The 18,534-nt window shown below is 59.5% G+C and overlaps 1 protein-coding gene across 1 annotated transcript in view; it reads left to right on the top strand.

Annotated features, from left to right (window-relative positions):
* LOC119097297 (DIS3-like exonuclease 2) overlaps positions 1–10,115 on the top strand; it is a 38,632-nt gene extending 28,517 nt beyond the window's left edge. Inside the window, exons 6-19 of the mRNA XM_037220345.1 lie at positions 107–208; positions 760–1,008; positions 1,639–1,938; positions 2,541–2,773; positions 3,134–3,304; positions 3,653–3,845; positions 4,156–4,332; positions 5,537–5,652; positions 6,124–6,252; positions 6,737–6,890; positions 7,265–7,399; positions 7,855–8,045; positions 8,904–9,096; positions 9,230–10,115. Of these exons, the coding sequence (XP_037076240.1) occupies positions 107–208; positions 760–1,008; positions 1,639–1,938; positions 2,541–2,773; positions 3,134–3,304; positions 3,653–3,845; positions 4,156–4,332; positions 5,537–5,652; positions 6,124–6,252; positions 6,737–6,890; positions 7,265–7,399; positions 7,855–8,045; positions 8,904–9,096; positions 9,230–9,451 (2,565 nt within the window). The 3' untranslated portion in view covers positions 9,452–10,115. The remainder of the gene's footprint in view (positions 1–106; positions 209–759; positions 1,009–1,638; positions 1,939–2,540; positions 2,774–3,133; positions 3,305–3,652; positions 3,846–4,155; positions 4,333–5,536; positions 5,653–6,123; positions 6,253–6,736; positions 6,891–7,264; positions 7,400–7,854; positions 8,046–8,903; positions 9,097–9,229) is intronic.
* The last annotated feature ends 8,419 nt before the right edge of the window (positions 10,116–18,534 follow it).

Raw genomic sequence — 18,534 nt, 5'->3', positions numbered from 1 at the left:
GCTCTGTCACCCGTCACGCCTTGACGTCGAGCCAGCACCTTCCCCGAGCCTCCCATTGACCGCGGTGCGGCACGACTAACCGGCGGCTGTGGTGGCTGCGCGGCAGGACGGGCTGACGGACATCTACGTTGGGGGAGTGCGTGATCGCAACCGTGCGCTGCACGGCGATGTGGTGGCCGTCGAGCTGCGGCCCCAGCATGAGTGGAAGGTGAGTGCTGCCCCCCCCCCCCCCCACGCCACCCTGCCACGGCCGGCGCTCCTAGCGCTGGAAGGCAGGACCTGTCTGGCGTGCAACCCGCCCAGCAGGTCACACGTGCCAGCGGCGTGCCGTTGTTTGTCGCGTGTTTCTGTTGTATGGTGCTGATTACAATTTGCCTGTGTGTGTATGTGTATATATATATATATATATATATATATATATATATATATATATATGTGTGTGTGTGTGTGTGTGTGTGTGTGTGGTGTGTGTGTGTGTGTGTGTGTGTGTGTGTGTGTGTGTGTGTGTGTGTGTGTGTGTGTGTGTGCGTGCGTGCGTGCGTGCGTGCGTGCGTGCGTGCGTGCGTGCGTGCGTGCGTGAGTGCGTGCGTGCGTGCGTGCGTGTGATGTCAGGAATTGAACGTTATGTGAAATCAATTGGGGTTCGAAGCTCTCGCACGAATTACATGGCGTGGAAAACGTCACTGTGGAAGCGTCCTGGGCACGCTCATTCTGCATCTGGCTGATGTAACGTTCCAGTAACTCACGTGTCCCTGGCAGGTTCTGGAGAATGCGCTCGTCACCTATCTCATCTCAAATGGCACACTTAGCGACCTCGAAATTCTGTACGAAACCGACGCGAACCTGCAGAAAAACGCCGTCCTCCTGGATGCGATTCTGCCCGACCGATTTCCGCGTCCCTTGAGGCTGCTCTTGGCGCCGGGCGAGGCCGCCGCACCGCCGCACGACCCCGCGGCGCACAGCGACGGCCCGGCCCGGGCAAAGGAGACCTCACTGCCGGGCGACGACGCCCCGCCGGCGGACGCGTCGGCGCCGGCGGCTGGCCGCCGCGCGCCGCACGGCGGCGCCGAGTCGGGCGACGCGCTCGCGCAGGCGGTGACGCCGACCGAGCCGGCCGGCGCGCCGCGCAGGAGGGGCGGTCGGCCGCCCGCCGAGTCGGTGGCGGCTCGGCTGGCGAAAGCGGCGACCAGCGCCGCGCCGCCGGCGCCGCCGGCCGACCTGCTGGCCGACCTGAGTCTGGCGGACGGTGGGACGGGTGACGAGCGCACGGACCAGGCCGAGACGCGTGCCAAACGTAGCTGTAGTGGCGCGACTAACGCGGCTCCCGGCCCGCCGCGAGCCGACGGCGGCCCGGCGGCCGGAGCCGACGGCGGCGGGCCGCGCCCCGCCGCCCTAACAGTGCCAGCCGAGAGCTGCGATGGCGCGAGTGAGAACAATGACAACGCGGCCGAACTGTGTGAGAGTGGGGTGACCGGCGGACCTGTCGGCGGCGTGGGTGAACTTGCCGGCAGCGTCCCGGCTCCCGCCAATGGCGACGCGCCGGCGCTCGGCGCCCCCGCTCCGGCCGCCGACGAGACGGCCGCGGGGCGGACCAAGAGGCGCGGCCGCCGAGCCTCCAAGAAGAAGAAGACGACGGCGGGGGATGGGGAGGGGGAGGGGGGACACGACAGCGTGTCAGCGGCGCTGGAGACTGTGCCGGTGACCTCAGCTGAAGCTCCGGCTCCGACCATGGCTCCGGCTCCGGCTCCGGCTCCGGAGGGGTCTCCGAAGAAGCGCGGTGGCCGTCCTCCGAAGAAGTCGGAGAGGCCAGGACAGAGGGAGGGGGCGGACGGCGCCTCGACGCCAGCGCCGGCCGTTGACGGCGGCTCGCTGGGCGTGACGGTGGAGCGGGCGCTCAAACACCCCGAGTGGGGCCGCTTTGTTCAGCGCACTGCCAAGGTGAGTTGGCGTCGCTCCCGGACAGCGCCATGAATGGACAAGCCTGGGTTGGGTTTGGGTTGGTCAGGCCTGCTATAAACGAGGCTTCTTCAAGCTCGAGAAGAGCATGATATATATGTATATATATATATATATATATATATATATATATATATATATATATATATATATATAGATAGATAGATAGATAGATAGATAGATAGATAGATAGATAGATAGATAGATAGATAGATAGATAGATAGATAGATAGATAGATATCATGTCTTTCTTATTGTCAGAATAACTTTTCAAGCGTTTGAGCCTGAGTCTGCTGCGGTCCGAACTGGCTTCGTCAGGTACCCGTTGGTTTGCCATCGCCCGTGTTCGTCGGTCATTGGCTTGCCATCCGTCATCGGCTCTGTAATGCGACTAGAGTTGGATTAGCCGCAATGCCGTGACGCATTCTACACGTCCCGGCTGCGACTACGCTGGTGCGGACGGTCCAAGAGTCGTCACAGAACCACGCACATTCGCTTTATGCTCTTATGCACTCTCCGCCTTCGCGCCCCGCCCGCCCCCGCCTGCTGCAGCGCCGCTGATCCGCGCGCGGGCGTCCCGCCAGGTGGTGTCCGTGCTGGAGAAGAAGCACCCGCGCTGCGCGGTCGGCGAGCTGCGCCAGTTTCCGGACGGCAGTCGGCACCAGGCGCTGTTCGCGCCGCGCGACCACCGCGTGCCGCGCCTCAAGGTGGCCGCCGCCGACTGCCCGGCCGACTTCTTCCAGCAGCCGCAGCTGTACGCGCGCACCCTCTTCATGGCCCAGATCACCGAGTGGACCGACCCCGGCTACGCCAGGGGGTGAGAGACCTGCCGGGTGCCGGGTGCGGTGCGGTGACGTGCCGGCAAGGGCGGGTGGTACTCCGCCCGGTACGCTGGCCGGGCGCTGGGCTCTTCAGGTCAGATGGCTGGACCGATTGTACGTGGAGTGATCCGATTGTTTGACCAATGGTGTGCCAATTGCGAGAATTGCCTGAGTTTTCTCGTCGCGTGGCAGGGTCGCATGATTTCTGACCAGACGGTGGCAGCAGCGACCACGGTGTAACGAGCTCCGATCCCTACGTTGTCAGAATAAGTGACACAGGAGTTCGCGATGACATGTGTGCCCCGCCATACGACCAGACCTGACCTGACCTGGCCTGACCTGACCCTGACCTGCAGGCGACTGTCGCGTCAGCTGGGCGAGACGGGCAGCGTGGACGTGGAGATGGAGGCTATCCTGCTGGAGCACGGGGTGGACACGCGCGAGTTCGGGCCGCAGGACCTGGAGGGCCTGCCGACGGCGCCCTGGACCATCCCGGCCGAGGAGGTGGCCCGGCGTCGCGACCTTAGGTCAGCAGAGGCCCCGGGTCGGGGCCGCCGCCGGGCAGGCTGGGACTGACCAGCCGGGCTGAGGCACAGTGTCGGGCTGGGCGTGTCCGGACAGGGCGCTCGTATTGTGATGGCAAGTAGGCAAGCCCCGTGTGGTATCTGTCACACTGTGCGCGCTTTGTGGTGATAATGATCACCGCAAAGAACATCTGTCGACGCACGACATTGTCGAGTATTGTCGGGTTATATACATCACGACATTGTCGGGGTCGTCGTGCCCTGGTGGCGGTGCGAGACACTGCAAGACCCGTGGTTGGCTCGTCTGGACGCGCCGCGCCACGTGTGACACGAGCTCCGGCCTGACGCCAGGGCCGAGTGCGTCTTCACCATCGACCCGCTGACGGCGCGCGACCTGGACGACGCCGTCTCGTGCCGCCGGCTCGACTCGGGCCAGTTCGAGGTGGGCGTGCACATCGCCGACGTCAGCTACTTTCTGCGCCAGGGCGTGCCGGCCGACCTGACGGCCGCCGAGCGCTGCAACTCGGTCTACCTCGTCCACAAGGTGAGCGCTGCGCCGCCGCTCTGGCCGAGGCGGCCCCTGAGGACGCTGCAGCGGGCGGCCGGCCCAGACGCCGTCTCGGACGGCCGCGGTGCCGTCCGTGGCGTCCGCTTCGTTGAACTGCTTGTGGGCTCTTCTTTTCCGTCAGCCACAAACCTGCTGCTGCGGATAATTTTTATTTTGAAGTCGTGTCTTTTGTACACCTTTTATTCGTGGGCGTAGAACACTGACTCGGTGATGCACGCAGTGGCGTCTGTCGCCCGTCGGCGGAGGTCGGCGGGGTGTCAAGCGGTGACGTTCGTCTGGTGCCCAGGTGATCCCGATGTTGCCGAGGCTGCTCTGCGAGGACTTGTGTTCGCTGAACCCGGCGCAGGACCGGCTGGCCTTCTCCGCCATGTGGACGCTGGACAGCGAGGGCCGCGTCTTCGACGAGTGGTTCGGCAGGACCGTCATCCGCTCGTGCACCAAGATGGCGTACGAGCACGCGCAGGTTAGCCCGCAGCTGCTCACGCATGACTTTACAGGCGTTCTGGGTTGTTTCGGCGTTTTACGCTCGGAACCCTACGAAACCAGCACACATGAGCATAGCTCTGACCGACGGCTTGTATCTTGTGAGCGGTTTAGCCGGTATGCGTGCGGACCTGCTCGTGACGTCGGTGCGACGTGCATTCATGTCGAACGTGGTGCTCATCGCTACGGATGCGTCTTGAATCTGGGATTCGAGTCCGTGCCACAGGCATTTAGTGTTCATCCGGTTATCCAAAGTGTGAGGTTGTTGGCAGAATGGCCTGGAATGATGGGTGCGTCGAAGCACGGTTCAGCATTCCTACAAACAAGATGGCGGATGGGGCGAGGACTGGCGCGCACGAGTGATGAGGCCGCGGGAGGTCGGGGTTGGACGGTTTTTACCGCCACTTTGATTATGCGCGAATGCTGATGTTGGGCTGTGTTGGGTGATCAATCGCAGACGTGTCGTTAATTTCCTTTCTGATGATCGAGGCACGTTACCAATGTCCGTGGTTGTTCGCGAAGAGGGGATGAATAAATCGAAATGAATAGCAGGCTGGCTTGAGTGAGTAAATCGACGTTTTCAAATTCAGGTGTTCAATCATCTGAACCGGTGCGGGCGGAAGATTCGGTATATCTTTAAGAGGCAGGAAGGATGTGGCTGATCTTGTCGTCCCGCCAAGACAAGCGTGCTCATACTTGACATCCCGAAAAGTCCCCCAAACGTGATCTCTTGATCGATTGTAACTGGCGTGTGTAGGCACCATTAGGAATGTCGAGTGTCTTACGAGCCTCGTGTCACCGATAATTTCAGGCTTGTGTACCCTGGGATATCCGCAGCCATTTTTATGACGTCGTAACCACCCAACGGACGACCCAAAGCGTGCAGACACTGCCGCCGTTCAAGGGATGTAAATAAACCGGTGGGACAGATGGACTTAAGCCCATCGATGCGTTCCCGAAAGTCCGGGGATAAACCCCATCGGACCTCGCGCCATCGGGCGTCGAGTCTCCTGATTACCCCGCGCAGCCGCGCGACGTCACCCGACCGGCGGGGTGACTTCACGAGCGGGGGGGGGGGGGGGGGGTGCTCCGCGCACCGGTTCGGAGCCGAGCCGGCCGCGGCGTCTCCGCCCGGCGGCCGCCTCCGCCCCGCTGATCTGACCGTTCCCGTTCTCCGTCGACAGAGGATCATCGACGAGCCGGAGCGGCCGCCGGCGGCCGAGGAGCTGCCGCCGATCGACGGCCGCTGGACGGCCGAGGACGTGCGGCACCGCGTGCTCACGCTCCACCGCATGGCCCAGTGAGTGGCGCGTAGAGCCGGACCGGGCCCAGGCACTCGGGATGAGGAGGTCTTTGACGCGATTGCGATGTGTAATCTTGTGTTTGGAAGCATCAAATCGACTATGAACTGTATCACATTGGCTGTTTCCACTTGTTTCCGCGCTGGTTTTCCAGCGCAGTGTTGAGTGATGATGGCTGTGACGTGGTTTGCAGTGAAATCTTGGGATGTGCCATTGGGCACGTGTTGTAAGTGTTGCAGTCTCTCTCACCAACTGCGGGAGCGGCCAAAGCACCAGCGGGACGGTGTCGAACGCCTGACCGCAATGTCATGGAACGACTTTTGTTCTGCTGAGGCCCGTCTGTCCCGTTGTCGCTGAGCTGGCCGCCGGGTTGAGCTAGCCTGCTCAAGCCCAGCTGTCGGCCGCGGCGGCCCGTGTGAACCGCGGTCCGTCTCTGCCAGCCAGCTGACCCGCGAGTCCGCGCCCGCCAGGTGCATGCGCCAGCGTCGCGTCGACGATGGCGCCCTGCGACTGGACCAGCCCAAGTTGTGCTTCGCGCTGGACGGTCCCAACGGCACGCCCACCGGCTTCTACACGTACCACCAGCAGGAGAGCAACCGGTGCGTGGGAGGGGTCGCCGAGTGACGCCAGCCGCGGCTGAGGCTGGGCCTCTCAGGCATGCTGACGGCTGTATGTGTCCTCGTCGGGAGGTGGGGTGAGGTGGCCTGGGGACCAGTGGTCGCGGCGGATTCCGACAGCGCGCCGGCTGATCTCCGGTGGGAGTCGTTGGACGCGTCGGCCGTTTGGAGATGGGTGGCGCGTTACGGTGGGCGCCGCGCCCGGTGGCCGTGCTCAGACCGACCGGTCACCTTAATGTCCTTACCGTCGTCACCATCGCCACTGCTGCTGCGTGGCGATCGCCTTTGATTCCCAGCGCCGTAAGCTATTCGTTGTCCCGACGGTCGGCCTGTAACCGAAGAACGCCGCACACGGTCGCGTAACTGAGCCTGCGACGGCCTGATCCCCGCCGGTCAGCGCGCTGCGGCGCCTGCAGCCGCTGGGCGCCGCCGCTCGCCACTAACGCACCGTCCCCTGTCCCGTCAGTCTGATCGAGGAGTTCATGCTGCTGGCCAACATGGCGGTGGCGCGGCGCGTGCTCCGCTCGTTCCCGTCGCTGGCCGTGCTGCGCCGCCACGCGCCGCCGCAAGAGGGCCCGCTGGCGGACGCCGCTCGCCTCCTCCGCAGCATGGGGCTTGAGGTGAGCGGAGACGGGACGGGACTGCGTCCGAGGAGCGTGGTGCGGAAACGCCGTGGTGCCGTTGGGTACGAGAAAAGCGAGTCCACAGGAGTAGTGCGAGCGTTTGATTGGTCCTCGCATGGTGTCTTGTTTCTTGCCGATGCCTGCCTATATCGTATGTCCGGTGACAGATGATGATGAGAGCTCAGAAGAAGCCGCGACCGCAGCTGCCTGTCTTGCCGATTTCTTTGGGGAGGGGAGGTCCATCGTGACATAGCGGATTCCTCCTGGCTCTCCTCGGTCGCCACGTCTCTCCTCTTGGTTGTCCGGAGCCGGCTGGTGCCTGCGCGAGCGCGAGTGCCGCCGCCGTCCACCGCACTCCCGCCGCCCGACAGATGGACGTGGCGTCGAGCGGCTCCGTGCACGACTCGCTGCAGGCGATGGCCGCCAGGTGGCAGCAGGAGCTGACCCCGGACGAGGCACGATCCCGCATGGCCGTCGTCGTCAACCTGCTCAGCAAGCCGATGAACGTGAGCGAGCCGTCCGCAGGGGTTAGGGGGTAGTTGTGGATCAGCGCTGGCGCGGCTGTTGCTAGGAGGGAGCCTCACTGACTGGTGTTTATGGCTGGTCCTGCGAGGTGCAGCGACGGCCACGGCGTCGCTGCAGGCCGTGTTCCATTTCATGCGGCTTCCATTGTACCGACTGCAGTAAGCAGCAATGAACGTTGACCGTGAAGCAACACTGCGAGGCGGGACCATGCCAGTGATATGACGCGGTCGGAGTGGTGTGATCATTCAGATGGAGGCATGCCGCATGATCGCTGATTTCAATAGGCCTGTGACACTGGACCAGGTGGGCTATGCCTATTTTGACGATAGCATGGTTAGCGACGGCCAGCGCCTTATATCGGCCCGGCCGACCCGTCTCCCTTGCCGTTTCGCCGCGGTACCCTGCGGTCAGTAACGCCGCTGGCGCGCACCGGCAGGCCGCTGAGTACTTCTGTTCGGGCGTGCTGACGCAGCCGGAGCAGTACCGGCACTACGCGCTGAGCGTGCCGCTCTACACGCACTTCACGTCGCCGATCCGCCGCTACCCGGACGTGCTCGTGCACCGGCTGCTGGCCGCCGCGCTGCAGTACGACCGGCCGGCACCGCTGCCGCCGTCGCTGGTGCAGAGGTGAGGCGACGGCGCCACCCCCGCCCCTGCCGCCGCGCCGCCCCGGCCGCCGCCCCCGCCCCCGTCCCCGTCGCCGTCGCCGTCGCCGGGTTCCAGGGCTGGCGGCGCGGCGGCACGCTGCGGTGCCCTGCTGTTTCGTGTCGGTCTTTGCCTCTAAAATCTACCACGTTCGGATGGGCAGACGCTGGTTTTGACCGAGCATTTGCGTGATACATGCACACGCAACATACCGTAGCACATGCGCACACGTCGCATGCTCCCTGTGAAAGATCGAGCGGTGATGGCCACAATATCGATTCCAAACGTGTCTGTCTTGGCACATTCCGGGTGTGTATGCCTTGTCACGAGTACCCCCCCCCCCCCCCGATTTCGTCCGCCGGGCGCGGTCTGCTCCATGTCGGACCTGACCGTGACGTGATGTGGTGTTCTGGCCGTGGCGAGACGTGTTCTGGCCGTGACAAGACGTGGTGTTCTGGCCGTGACGAGACGTGGTGCTCTGGCCGTGACGAGACGTGGTGCTCTGGCCGTGACGAGATGTGGTGCTCTGGCCGTGACGAGACGTGCTCTGGCCGTGACGAGACGTGGTGCTCTGGCCGTGACGAGACGTGGTGCTCTGGCCGTGACGTGACGTGGTGTTCTGGCCGTGACGAGACGTGGTGCTCTGGCCGCGACAAGACGTGGTGCTCTGGCCGTGACGAGACGTGGTGTTCTGGCCGTGACGAGACGTGGTGTTCTGGCCGTGACGAGACGTGGCTTTCTGGCCTCGACGTGACGTGGTGTTCTGGCCGTGACGAGACGTGTTCTTGCCGTGACAAGACGTGATGTTCTGGCCGTGACGTGGCGCTCCCCCGTCGCCAGGATCTGCGTGCGCTGTAACGAGCGCAAGCTGTCTGCCCGGCTGTGTTCGGAGGCGTGCTCTCTGCTGTTCCTGGCGCACATGGTGGACCTGTGCGGCCCTATCCGCCAGCAGGCCGTCGTCATGGCCGTGCTCGACAAGAGCTTCGACGTGTTCATCACCGAGATGGCCGTCTCACGGCGCGTCTACATCGACGTAAGTGCGCCGCTCGACGGCTCGGCTCGCTTCTCGTGGCTGTTTTAGTTTGTTCTACTGTAGGAAAGCAGCTGAGCTTTGCGTGATGTGTTCCGCAGCCCCGATATAGCGCTCCTCTTCGCCCCCTCCGCAGAAGCTGGACGTGGAGTCTCTGGAGTTCACGAAGGCGGGCGGCGTGCCACGGCTGCGCCTGGTCTGGCGCGCTACCGACACCGAGCCGGCCTGCAGTCAGCTGATTGAGCTGTTCTCGCGCGTGCACGTCACCCTGGAGCGGACGGACATGCCGCTGAAGTTCAGCACGGTGGCGCTGCGGCCCGGAGCGGAGCTGGAGCCGGAGCCGGAGCCGGAGGCGTGAGATTCAGCGCCGTCTCGCTGAGATCTGGGGCGGACCTGGCGCTGTGGTGGTGCTCAGTGCCGTGCTGGAGGAGGCCCAGGCTCAGTACCGCGCCACCGTGATTGCCGATGGAGGTGGAGCTGGAGGCGGTAGCCTGGCGCGAACTTCAGCACCGTGGTGTGGCTGGACGAGGCTCAGGCTCAGCAGGATGGTGTCGAAGCCGGGGGCGGAGCTGGCGCTGGGGGGCGGGCGCTTTTGTGAGGTTCGGATGCAGCGCCAGCGCCAGGTGAGGCAGGCAGATGCTGGAGCAAACTCGGTGTCTGCCTGCCACGCTCAGATCGGGGCGGAGCGGAGCGTAGCTGGTGAAGGTTAGGTTAGGTTAGGCCTCCCAGCCGGAAACGCTGAGACCGGGAGCCGTGCTGAAGTCATGACGGGGTGGGCCGGGCGCTGCCTGCGGTCGGTGGCGCCGGCTGAGGGGAAGAATGGGTGGTGGCGGCGTGAAGGGTGCCTGATGGAGAAGAGGGTTTGGTGATGGTGCGAAGTGGTCTGACATGCCAGGGAGTCTTGGAAAGCCGAGGCGCGTCTCCGGGTCCAGCCAAGGGCTAGTCGAGAGAGGGGCTGGCTGGACGAGAGAGAGAGAGAGAGGGAGAGAGAGAGAGAGAGAGAGAGAGAGAGAGAGAGAGAGAGAGAGAGAGAGAGAGAGAGAGAGAGAGAGAGAGAGAGAGAGAGAGAGAGAGAGAGAGAGAGAGAGAGAGAGAGAGAGAGAGAGAGATGGAAGCGAGGGGTAGTCGAAGCCGGACGTGCGCTAGTGGCCGCCTGTGATGGGCGTGTCATGTGTCTGCTGTGGCGAGGACAGTGTTCATGTTAGTGGTGCTTTTTGCGACTAAAGCGGTCAGCTAGCACATTGTTTTTTGGCACTTGCATGACTTCTTTAATTGCCTGTAACGTGTTTGTCTCGGCGGACATGTTCTTAATTTTATCGGTCGATTGAACTAGGCTGCTTAAATGCACTCATAGATTAAAGGCTTTTCGGCCCCCGCGCGGTGGTGGTGGAACTATTTGCTTCATGCGATTCTCCGCTTCTGTATAATTCGTATAATTAAATTCAGTGCATCTTTATGCGGCTTCGGAGTATTTCGAGACGTCTCAAAATGTGTCGAATATGGTCCAGCTTGTATTTTGGACTGTCCCGCTTCCTTAGTTGCGCTTGTGTGCATTAGTTACGCGTGTGACTAGCTTACGGGGAGACATCGATGCAAACTGACTCGCACTCGTTTGGTGACGTCATTGGCCCATGCAGGGCCTGTCCCTCCGCCCCCCCTGCGCCGTAGATTTGCGTGCCTGCGTGCTGACCGGCGCCGGGACGGGCCGGGCCGCCCGCCCGTGTGACGGCGGGACGTGGGGGGTCGTGACCATCGGCTGCACGGCGCCAGTCGTCGGCAAGCGTGCCATGTCGGCGCCAGTCGTCGGCAGGCGTGCCATGTCGGCGCCAGTTGTCGGCAGGCGGTGCCATGTCGGCGCCAGTCGTCGGCAGGTGCGACCGCGGTGCCATGTCGGCGCCGCGGTCGGGCTTTTACTTAATACACCAATTTAAGTCCAGCTGTGTGTGTGTGTGCGGGCTTGAGAGGAGGTGACGGACCTGTGCGTGACGTGACGCGGATGGATGACCTCTTCCCGGCGGTCCAGGGGCGGCTACTGTCAGAATAGTACTTCCAACTGACACTGCCAAAAAAAGTTCAAGGCCTTTCTTGCTTATGTTACATGAAAATGCATCATTGACTATCCAGTCGATGAGGTTCTGAATGTGCAAATGCAGTGTCAGCTACTGGGTGAGTTACGCCGGGCGGTGTGCATGGAAATGAAATGGCAGTCGGCAGATGTTTGTCATGGTGTGCTGCAGCTGCTTGCACTTTGCAACAAGTGGGAGCTGTACAGCTGAATTGGATACGTGCCGATGGTTGCCTGCCGCTCACGTAAATGGCGTGATAAATTTGCCGCTGCAAGGCTCTACGTAGTTTTCACCCGGGGCGGGCAGGGCAACTGACAAATGCAGCGCGGGGTGAAACAGCAGTGGCCTTTGCTTGTGGACTGCGCCCGGCCGTTGCTCAACGCTAGTGAAGGGCGGAATATATCAGCCTAGATGGACGCTCCGCGGGCGGCAATAAAAGGTGTGGCATGCCTACTTGAGACCGCGCGCAGAAGGTAAATGGCGATAGCCGCAGGCTGACAGAGTTTGTAAGGCCGAAAAAGGCGAGTGTTTGGAGCTTTGAAAGCATTTTGCAGACAGGCTTCCCCCGCGAGAGCAGCTGCGCGCCGTCAAGAGACCGTCGCTGCACCCCTGGCGTGGTGTTACCGCACTGGGACCACCCGTTTGCTAATACGAGCTGGTTTATTTGGCTGGCCGTCAGCGCGTTGAGTCAGTCCTGACTGGGCGTGTTTCCGGCTGGTGACGTGGCCCAGCCCAGGCTTCTGCGGTCCCCAGAGCGAGTTATCGTAACGCCGCTCATGTCGCGGCCGGCTCTGGTTCGCAGGGGGTCGCAGGCTGATGCGTGTCATGTGACATGCCCGCAGCTTTGGTTTACGCCACAAGGTGCAGTCGACACCAGCGTTCGTTATCTGGTTCGGGCAGACGCGAACTAGACACCGGTGTTGCAGGCTAGCGCACGATCTGTTTGGGGAAACAGAAATTCTGACATGCTTGAGCGAGCGACAGCCAGTTCAGGATAATGCCGTGCCTGCGATGGCCACCTTTTTATTTAAATTAAGAGGGCCAAGGTTGACCCCATTAAATTGCTGCGTTCGACAGCCCTCCACAAAAACCCACACCTCATGATCTTACTAGATACGTCCTGCTGCATTGCGCCAAAGCTCCCACTCGTTTGTGTGCTCCCTTAGATCGTCAAAGATGCACGCTTACTATCGACAGAAAGCGTGTACATTTGTCTTTAGAACCAGAGACGAATTGGTGAGGGACCGGTCATCCTGTGGTTCGAATCGTGTTAGATGCTGGTTGATACTCCGGCAGCCATCATCACATTTCGATGCTGCCGATCTATCGTTGATCGCTTTGCCTGTTCAATATCTCCAAACGTGACGGTGCTGCAAATCTCACGATTTTGCAGACCCGAGGTGTTCCTGCAACGCGCAGCGAGATGGATGCGATTGGTTGATGTTTGTATCGTAGCTTGTGAATTATTTTGTTTTCATAACAGTGCTTCACCTTGCGTACGATCAGAGGCGCGGATTCGCAAAGTGAGTTGGGAGGCTGAACCGTGGATAATTATCAAATCTACCCCAAAAATTTGCCAGCAGATAGGTTTCTTCCAGGATCCGGCCTACTTTTTTCTCTAAGAAGGGAGACTGGATCGCAAGCTGGGATGGGGACCCCCTCCGTCCCCAACTGAATGGGGAAGTACAGCACAGCGAATGCTAATGCTAATGATACACACCAATGATAATCATAACATGTCTAACGTTTCATAGTCATTTCATACTTCACGGTCACCGTTTAAAAAGTCTCAGGGGGATCAAAATACTTCAATGTGAAATATTTGGTAAGTCATATTCTACGTAATTTCCATGCATTCCCAACCAGATTTAAATGGCTTATGCGGCTGTTAACTTTGGGAAAGAGGACTTGATGAGAACGGCAACCAGGTGCATGCCGGCCTGTACGAAGGATGGCGAGGGAATTTCTGACTCAGAACAAAATCAAAATGTATTACTTGAGTAAAGCAATCGGACACATAAGACTGGGAATACCTTTGATAGGATTTTTTCTTTTGGACAGTTGTTAGCTGCGAGTGAATTTTAATGGCGCGATTTCTACACTTGCGTTCTGGGTTTGCCCGTTCAGTGGGAAGTGCTTTATTCAGGACCGAGTGCCGTGAGACAGGGACGTGAGGACAGGGGCGTGCCGTGCCGTGAGGCTGGGACGTGAGGCAGGGACGTGAGGACAGGGGCGTGCCGTGCCGTGAGACAGGGACGTGAGGACAGGGGCGTGCCGTGCCGTGAGGCAGGGACGTGAGGACTGAAAACCAGAGCGAGCATCGCCTTGCGCTCGAATGAGTACGACTACTGAGCAACCTTCATCAGTCATCAGTTACAAATGAGATGATAAGTTGGATTATTGTCGCCAGAGGTGTCGTTGCCCCGCAGGTGCTGCCATTTCAGTCAAACACTAGCCCAAAATATCAGGCTACTTGAAACAGGTGCTTACATGACCATCCGTTCGTTCTTGCAATATGTCGTCATGTGTTGTCATGTCGCATCGGGTTATATCGAGCTTCACCGCTTGACCTCACCACGCTGACTACTTACAGAAAACACCACCACTATCCAGTATCCACCGGCGCGCGTGTGTGGTCCCTCAGGGTAACCTCAGCTGGACCTGTGCGGTCACCGCCCCCCCCCCCTTCCCCTCCCCATTCCCCCCCCCTGCGTGCGGTGCGGCCGTCAGCGGACGAACCCGCGGTAACAAAGGCCTCGCACTGCGCCCCGGCCTGACAGCCCCCAGCCGTCAACGATCACATGATACGCTTGTCTTCGACTCGCCCGGCGGAACACCTGGTGGCGGCCGTTCTAACCGGCTGCGTCCGCCGGGCGACACTTGCGAGCCGGCCCCAGCGCCGCGGGTCTGGGCGGCTGGTTGGGGATCTGGGCTCGCATTCGCGTGCGCTGTTGTTGGTTCGCGTTGTCCCGTACATTTCCCGACTGTGCGTTGTCCCGTACATTTCCCGACTGTGCCTGCCTTTGCGGTGGTCATCTTCTGCCACGTTCTGGCTGTGTGCCGCGGTGGACGGAGACAGTCTCGGGTCTAGGTGGCGGGCCATCTTTGTGTCAGTGTCTGAACTGAGCACAGCAAAATTATGGCTTGGACTGGCAACATCCGAAAGTAAAAGTACGTCGGCAGCCGGTGTGCGCCAGCCGGCGTTGCTTCTGTAATTCACCGGAATTCGACATGTGGGACATTTACGGAAGCGATCTACGACGACGAATATCCCGAAATATGATTTGGTTTGCATATCTGTTCTGCTATTTCACTGTTCCTAATATGCAGAATGAAATAGCACAACAGAGGCATGATATGTATTTATTATGCCTTATGGCCCCGTAATCGGCGGCTGGGAGCCACAGGCGTGTAATTTACAAGGCGTCACGGCCGGGACCGCTGGGTCTATTTTGATCTGACCCTGGCCCACTAGACATATTTCTCTATCGCTGAATTAAGATGCCTGACCCTTTTGAACAGCTCCATTAAAACACTCCATCGCTATCAAACTTTCTCATCTGTTTGACAACAGCTCACTGTTCACATGACAAACTTCCACAGCGATGAGGCGCTGACATCCTCAGAACAACGTCGACTGTTGTCGTCTCGGGACAATCTCGGGTCTTGAGCTTGTTTGTGTTGGAGCGCGGCCGGCGCTCGGCGCGAGACCAGGCGTCAGCGCCGCGCGGCCGGCGGTCCGGCGACACCCACCGCTCCCGCAGCACCCGGCCAGACACGCGCCGTGTGGCAACCAGCTGGCCAACGGCTTAGAGGAAGCAGCACGGAAATCCGAACAGGGCAATCAAGCGTAAGCGCTCAGCACTAAAACACGGCTCGGTCATTTTAGTACGAGACAATGACACAGATCTTAAGCTGCAGTCGGTTTCAAGGCTTGGGACTTAAGTTTAGGTGTGCAAAACGCTGGTGATGCGCTTTCAATGTATTCAATGTGTATATGACTGATGCATGCTGGCGTATGACATCATTTTTTACCGTGTCGTCGTCCAAGAAGATGTTGCCTTCAATTTAGTGTTTCTAGACACACCCCTGCAACGGTTCCGCGGCTGTGTCCTTGCAGGTCTCTACCTAATGGGTCCCGTGCATTATTTTTCCTTCTTTCTGTGTCAATACATTTTCGTCCAGTCTCCCTGGGTTCGCCTCCTGCCGGTGGGCACCCGTTGTACGTGATGGGCCGTCCGTGCTGTTCTCCTGAGTACACGTCTAGGTCCGTCCTGGGGCTCGCCGCGCGCTCGGTCCAGCTGAGCATCCATCCTCAGAGCATGCCTCTATACTAGTTTGATGGCTTCCCGTCCTCCCTTGGTCCCCCTTATCGCTCTTGCTAACTCCCCTGGCGCACCTCTGTCCCGGGGTCTTGCTACTCGCTGCACGCATTGACCGCGCTCTCTGTTACGCTGGGAGCGCCTCTGGCTGGTCCGGCGGCTCGCTGTTCATTGTTGACCGTCCTCAGTCATCCCTGGGTGTGCCTCTGACCGGACCGGCGGCTCGCCGCGCCGTGTTGACGGCCCCTCATACGTGCCTGAGTGGGCCTCTGGCCGGTCCGGCGGCTCACTGTGCCCTGTTGACTACCCCCCCCCCCCCCCCCCCCATACGCCCTGAGTGCGCTTCTGGCCGGGCCGGCGGCTCGTTGTACCCTGTTGACTGCCTCTCATACGCGCCTGAGTGCGCCTCTGGCCGGTCCGGCGGCTCGCTGTGCCCTGTTGACTGCCCCCCCCCCCATACGTGCCTGAGTGCGCCTCTGGTCGGTCTGCCAGCTCGCTGTGCCCTGTTACTGCCCTCATACGCGCCTGAGTGCGCCTCTGGCCGGTCCGGTGGCTCGCTGTGCCCTATTGACTGCCCGTCATACGTGCCTGAGTGCGCCTCTGGCCGGTCCGGCGGCTCGCTGTGCCCTCTCGGCCCGCGATTGATCGTGGCCATCACCCCAGAGTCACTGAAGCCGCCGGCCGGGAGGCGCCGCGGCGCGGTTGGCCGGCTGTCCGCAGCCCGGGCGTCCGCCTCGCCCTCCGTCACCGGGATACTCCGAGCCAGGCGCCTCACCAGCAGACGGCCAGGCAGGCCCTCTCCTCCCGCACATGGCATTCCCTCCACTCCGCCCGATGTTCGGGCTAACGTCCGGGTCCGGTGGTACCGCAACGTATGATGAGATTTGATTTCATCGATGCGTGAAATGCGGTGGTAATTTCGCCATCGGTCGAGGGAAACATGCACGCAGGGAGGCGCTTCATGTAAAAGCTGCTGGCCAGTTGATTTCGGGAACGTCATACATGCAGTTTGGAAACCATCGACTCTTGCGAGTGACGAAATTTAATTTGATTACAAGTTGGAATGAGGTTTATTACGTGTTTTACCGCGGGAGACTGGCACACCCTCAACTTAGTCCATAGAGTCTGGGGGTCTTTCAAAGCAAATCTTCTAAAATGGATTGTGCATGGTTATAAAGCAGTGTGAAGCCGAGCAGAACAGCCGACGCGGCACTGGGAAACGTCGCAGAGGATAAAAAGAGAGCTCGGTGGGTTTTCCGGCCTTTAAGTGAAGGACAACTAGGGCATGATCAGAGGACGAACGGAACGTCCTATATCAGTACCCGTGCATCGGTGGATCAAGGGGTTCAACTATGTCGGCCGGCATTAGCAGCTCACACACAGTCTCAGCAGGGCTAAAACGGCCCAGTTGCCGCAAAGCGCGAACAGTGCACGTACCCAACATCAATCCGTGATTGGTTGCAAAGATAAATATGTTTCAGGTCTACAAGACGCCAAATGGTTTCCTGTGACAACCGTAATACTCAGAGTTATTTCATAATAAAATCCACCAAAACCCATCCGCCCCAGAGACTGGTGGAGCTCACACAACGGGCGGCTGATTCTGTGGCTGCAGTGAGCTTGTCAGAGTACATTTCCGGTGACTATCCTTGCTAAAAACTACAGCTTATTGATTTTTAAACCTCTTGATATAGCCACGCATGCCACTGCCAGTGTTATTAACGCCAGGAGCCATAGAGCTGTTTGCCGCTTACAGCCAGTGAAGTGAGCGTAAAAGAGGAGTAAAATAACACGTGTAAGAGCTGACGTCGTTTAAGTTCCAGAACCAGCCTCGCTGCTTTTCTGTCTTGACGCCGAGTATATATAGTCTCCTCACCTAGTTCTTGTTCTACGTCTAGCCCACCAGCTCTCATTAGTATTCTAACGCGTCATTAAGGGCAGGCTGTCACCCGTACGCCGCACGTCAGACCGGCCATCAACATTTAGGGCACCTCATGCGCTGCGCGCCTTGTCCAAACAATCCTATCCGCGTCTCCCGCATCCGCATCTTCCGCATCCGCATCTTCCGCGCCCGCATATTCCGCGTTCGCATCTTCCGCGCCCGCATCTTCCTCATCTGCATTTTCCGCATCTGCATCTTCCGCATCCGCATATTCTGCATCCGCATATTCCGCATCCGCATATTCCGCATCCGCATCTTCCGCATCCGCGTCCTCCGCATCCGCATCCTCCGCGCGCGTAACGCACTGCGTTGCGAAGAGTCCCGTTGCCTGCTTGTTTATGTTTGTTTTTTAGCTCACAATAGCTGACGTATGTTCTCATGCCTGGTCGAAGTATGCGATGCAAGGTGCTCTGCCTTTGAGACATGCGATCATGCTTGCAACTATGTATGGCAGAAGAATGTTGAATGCATTATTCATCGTGCGCCGCCACGTAAAAACAAAAGTGACGTGTGGTTTGTTAACGAAGCTTGTCCAACGCAGCACATACGGCAAACGGACAATGAGTGTTCCGAACATTTCGAGACTCTCCAGGTCTGGCGCTAACAGCTGTCAGAAGGTCAGCCAAAATTGTAGTCTGATATAAAAGTAGACACCTGGACCCTGGCGTATACCGCATCGTACTGCTTATGCTTCCCACGCTTGACCTTTCTATCGTCTCTCGCTGCCGCTCGTAGGTACTGCTATTGAAGTGAATGTGGACACTTGAGTATACCGGAACAAGATCATAGATGATGAAATAAGTCCACTTATAACCTGGCATACGTTTAGGTGGGAAAGACTGCTCTAAACACCAACATTCCTCTGTTTAGTAAATATGCTCCTTAATGCGCCACTGTTTGATTTCGTCATCGTACCTTGCACAATATTGATTGAGAACCAGTTGATGGCAGTTACATCTGGATATCTTGCTCACGAACGCCAGATATGAACGACTCGGTAATGATAATTTCTTGGCCTTGATCACCGAATGGCCAATGCAATGGCAGGATTTGAAGGACATTATGATATCATGGTTGCCTGGGTGACCTCGAAATAGCCTCCCAGAAAAGC

Source organism: Pollicipes pollicipes, unplaced genomic scaffold, assembly GCF_011947565.3.
Source record: "Pollicipes pollicipes isolate AB1234 unplaced genomic scaffold, Ppol_2.1 Scaffold_4295;HRSCAF=5057_pilon_pilon_pilon, whole genome shotgun sequence".
Taxonomy (NCBI): Eukaryota; Metazoa; Arthropoda; class Thecostraca; order Pollicipedomorpha; family Pollicipedidae; genus Pollicipes; species Pollicipes pollicipes.
This window is presented reverse-complemented; position numbering and strand designations above follow the sequence as displayed.